Source organism: Fulmarus glacialis, unplaced genomic scaffold, assembly GCF_000690835.1.
Source record: "Fulmarus glacialis isolate BGI_N327 unplaced genomic scaffold, ASM69083v1 scaffold12020, whole genome shotgun sequence".
In the NCBI taxonomy this organism is placed as follows: domain Eukaryota; kingdom Metazoa; phylum Chordata; class Aves; order Procellariiformes; family Procellariidae; genus Fulmarus; species Fulmarus glacialis.
In genome coordinates this window covers 20580-25091 of record NW_009188401.1, presented here as the reverse complement: position 1 = coordinate 25091, position 4512 = coordinate 20580, and the positions used below count along the sequence as shown (strand labels likewise).

Below are 4512 nucleotides of genomic sequence, written 5' to 3'. Positions count from 1 at the left end.
GGCGGTGGCAGCGGCGGTGGCAGCGGCGGCAGTGGCGGTGTTGGTGGCGGCGGTGGTGGCGGCATTGTCAGAGAACGATACAACGACAACCGGAACAGTCGCCACAATGAGGTCCCGCGACGTGGAGAGGGTGGTGGTCGCTACAATGATGTGCAACGCCATGGAGAAGGAGGCGGTCGCCACAGTGACGCTTACCGCCACGGAGAGGGCCGACACGGAGACAACCATCGCCACGGTGAAAGCCGGCACTTCGCTGATGTGGGCAGTGGCAATCGCAATAACGGTGATAGCAGGAATAGCAACGAAGGTAGGAACAACGAGAACAGGAATGGTGAGAACAGGAAGGATGCCAACAGCCGAGACAACAAGACAGATGGTTTTGCTGTCCCAGAGCCCCCAAAACGTAAGAAGAGCCGGTGGGACAGTTAAAAGCTGGTGTTTCACAGCCTGGAATCTCTGCAGGTAGTGTTGTCTTTTTCCAGAGGATTTCTTGGGGTTTTTGGTAACTGGTTGTTGAGCAGCTGGGGGAGGAAAAGGAAACCATGAAAACTCCCCATGCAAGTCTGGGCCGGTACATCTGCGGACAGATTCACTCTAATGATGTATACACACAATGCTTAGTCAAAGAGAAAAATCATTTTGATAAAGCTCCCTGGGTTTTGCTTTTAAATGCTCAAGTGACACTCTGCTGGATTTAAACAGATCTTCTTGACAAGGAAGAAGCTGTTTCACGTCCTCGGAACGTTAAGCAACTGTTGTTCATAGAAGTATAAAGTAGTCTTTTCTTAACCAGCGTTCACATTTGAAAAAACAGTCCATCTAGAGATGCTCAGGACCCACCTATTAAACATTAATTAATCTTTCAGCAATTTGTTCAGTATGGTGAGTTCTTCCCCAATCTCTTTTTTTCACATATTCTCTTATCCCCAAATGATTTGGCCTCCAGGTTGCCCCTTACATCTCTCCCCATCAACTAAGAATGTATCAATTTGCGTTGCTGAAGGTGGGATGAAGCAAGTTGATTTTTCTTTCCTTTTTTTTTTTTTTTTTTAATGAAGCTGTTCAAGGGATCCTTCTCCAGCCCAGCTAACCACAAATTCACATGTAGTGTAGGATGGACTCCCTGGCTTGTTTGTGGTCAGTACATCAATCCCAATCCCATTGCCCACATATTTTTTTCTTTCAAAGAACCTCTTCTTTCCTAATAACCTTCATTTTGGTGGAAGCCCGCATAGCAAACTTGTCTCTCTGCTGTGCCTATGCGCCCTCTGTTATGAGAGGGTTGAGTGCTTTCTTCAAATTAAAAACAAAAAAGGGAAAAAAATGTAGATACGCCACAACAATCAAAGGCTGGTACCCCCTGTGAAGCATAGCTAAACGAAGAGGCTTCATTCAGAAATTCAGGGACCTGCTGCTCAGAAGCCTTTAGGGAGAACCTGAAAAGCGATTGATGAAGTGGAACAGCTCAAATATCGCCCCATATTGGACACATGTAGTTAAAACTGTAAAATCTTGCTTGACCATTTTTAACTCATTGTGTGTATTATCCGTTTTTTAACTTTTTTTTTTTTGCGCCATAAAGGTAAGGAAGAACTCTTTTGTTGAAACATGTCAGCACCCACCTCTGTCTTGTTTCTACTGAAAGAATTACCAGAAACTGTCAGGTTTTTGTGACATTGTGATGTTTTCTTTATCAGCTGTGCATTTACTTTCTGCTTGCTCTAGTAAATGTTTTATTACTGGGACAAAAATATCTAGCATGTGCTTTTTATTCTCCACTTCTTCCTTTGGCTGATCTGGCATTTGGATGGAGATTTGACTGGCTGGAGATTTGACTGCGTCCCTTTCTTTCATCAGTGGTTGTGGATGTAGTTGATAAAAGACTGCCTGTGTTTTTCCTCAGTATCTTTCATCTCAAACTGTTTTGCAAACCCAATTTTAGCTTCAAAGCCTCCTGGGGAATAGGTTTTTTTCCCTTTTTACGAGTGGGAAGGATGCAGCACAGGGCATGTTGCTCATCCCAGCCTTTCTTGGAGTCATTGGTAGAGCTGGAAAGAGAACTCGGCAATAGTCTTGTGATCTGACTTGCATGTGTACTGGTTTCAGTTAAGACAGCAACTTGATTATTTGGGACCCCTCATTAACTAGCTCTAATCTGTTGGGATTTTTTTAAGAATAGCTTCCACTTGAATTATCTAATCATGGTCTAGGCAGAAACCTCATTGCGCTGGTTTGAGCTTTGCATGTTTAGTATTAAGACAAGGATTTTCCAGGGCAGATGTGGCAGGGGGTTTAGGAGCAACTGTTGAGTTCCCCTTTCCTTATCGCACTTAAGGTTTATCACTCTGCACAATTAAAGATTTGAGTTTCAAAACAGAAAAAAAAAATAGTTCCATAGTCTGAAGCTGCCATCTGCTCCCTGCTGTCCTGGATCTCAGGTTGCTGTCACTGGGAACTGGCCCTGTATGTGGCTTATGCTTGGGTTTCTCCCCTTCTTTTTAATGCATCCCTCTGCTGTTCGGTAGGATTATTGAAATTCCTCACCCCTCTCTCAGCTAGCAGGAGCCTCTTGAGACTTGAGTGAGTAAATATTGATCACTGACAGAGCGCTATAAATGTCAGTTCACAGATCCATGTTAGATACATAAGAGGGTTGATTCCTTCTCCGCAGAACAAGGTAGCAGTGTGAGCAGCATGCCAACTACCCTGAAAGAGAATCTCTCTCCTTGCGGTGGCAGGGTGTGCTGCTTTCTTCTAAAAAGACTAGAGCATAACTCACAGCTGAGCAAATCAATTACAGGAAGCTCAGGTTTGTTTGTAAAGTGTAACCCTGGGATTCTGCTCCTGCCTCTGTGCCTGCACATCAGTCACCCCCTCTGCCTCGCGTCCCCCAGAGCGGGGCAGACACTGCCGCCACCCAGCTGGGCTGAGAGCCCTCTTCCACGTCCTACAGCGCTTGCTTTCTTGGATGGGAGGTGGTGCGGGTGTGCCTGATTCTGCACCATCTTCTGGACCGTTTAAAGAATATAAATCCTGGAGCCCTTCCCTTCCCTGACGCGCCTCCTGGCCTTCTGGCTGGCTGTCCCTCCAGTGCTTTCTAATCCTTGTGACTCACTTTGTATCTTAGCTTTTCACCGGAAGATCTGGGAACGCACAGCATTAGTTACATGTTCTCTGTCACCGTCTTTATCGTGAAATTACTGCCTTGCGGGCGTGTGTCTCATTAGAGCAGGTAGGAAAAAAAATTCTCCATGCTACCACCAACAAGCTGTTTAATTTTCACTGGCGTATGTACCCCCTCTCCCAACGACGTAACTCTCCCCTCCCCTGCGGTCTGACTGAACTGTGTGGAGCGGGCATTGCAAGCTCCTCGGGAGTGTCTCTTCCCGTCAGGGAGATGAGCTTTCCCAGGCAGCGCACGTGTAGCAGAGTGGGCAGGGGGAGGTGGGGGCTGCCTTGTCCCCGACAGCGAGCAGTGAGAGCAGGCCTGGCTGTCAGCCTGGCTGGGTTTCCAGCCCTTTACACCCTCTGCTGTCCTCCAGTAACCGATCATTGTGCGTAACACCATTGAGTCCGTAATGGAGTTTGAGGACGGAAGCGAGCCGTACCGCTGTCTCTTTATTCACTTTTTAGACTGCAAAAAGGTCACAGGGCCAAGGCTCTTGCATGCAGTGGTCAGTGTGTTTATGGACAACCGTGCTGTAAAGCCTGGGGGGGGCCAGGCGTTTCGCTGCGCCCTTCCCGGGCCGTAAAGCTTGGCCTCCCTCCCTGAGCCCATCGTATCCCAGTGACTCGTGCTCCCTTTTTGTGGCTGAGCATTGCCTGCTGGGCTTCACAGTATCTGTGAGCTGCACAAGGATGCAAGTAAGGGCAGGGTGAGCTGCGGAATAGCTGTGGGCACTGTTGACTCTGCCTGCCCCGGGCTGTACAGCGCAGGAATTGGTGCTAAATAGGGGAGTCAGACTTCAGGACTATGGGCTCATTGAATCAGCTTTATACGTGCTGGAGCTGAAGTCACCTTCCAGACTGTCGAGGGAAGACTGAGCCTGGAGGATTGTTTCCTGGAGATGATTCAAGGCTTTGCATGCACAGACACCGCATACATCAATCACTTGCGCGTGGAAGGAAGTGAGGTTTTGAACTGGCTGCTCGTTTTTAGGCCAGGTAGAAGGAGCGAGAGCACGTGGTGCCTTTGCACACTGGCTCTGAGGGAAAGGGAACTGTGTTGTTCCAGCTGCTATCCCCTACCCTGGCTCTCCATGCAAACATAAAAGGAGCCCAAACCGTGAAGATCAGCATCTTTCCAGGCACAGCTGGATGTCCAGATGGGAGAGACACTGTTCACTTCATAGCATTGTCTCCAGCTCTTTGTTTAGGTTGGGGTGACGCTGATTCAGGTCTGTTAAGTGCACTATGTTTTCCCCACAGGCTTTCTGGCTCATCTCCTGGGTTGGACAGGGCAAAAAGTTATCGGAGGCAAAGGAGCTGGGGATGTATGCCGGCAGGCTGGCA

The 4512-nt window shown here is 48.1% G+C and overlaps 2 protein-coding genes across 2 annotated transcripts in view; one reads left to right on the top strand and one right to left on the bottom strand.

The window, feature by feature from the left end:
• DDX42 (DEAD (Asp-Glu-Ala-Asp) box helicase 42) overlaps positions 1 to 746 on the top strand; it is a 16292-nt gene extending 15546 nt beyond the window's left edge. The window contains exon 18 of the mRNA XM_009578509.1: positions 2 to 746. Coding sequence (XP_009576804.1) covers positions 2 to 429 — 428 coding nt within the window. The 3' untranslated portion in view covers positions 430 to 746. The remainder of the gene's footprint in view (position 1) is intronic.
• Positions 747 to 4346: 3600 nt separating this feature from the next.
• The window catches only part of LOC104077329 (parathyroid hormone/parathyroid hormone-related peptide receptor-like), a 6802-nt gene continuing 6636 nt past the window's right edge, over positions 4347 to 4512 (bottom strand). The window contains exon 14 of the mRNA XM_009578519.1: positions 4347 to 4506. Within this exon, the coding sequence (XP_009576814.1) occupies positions 4347 to 4506 (160 nt within the window). The remainder of the gene's footprint in view (positions 4507 to 4512) is intronic.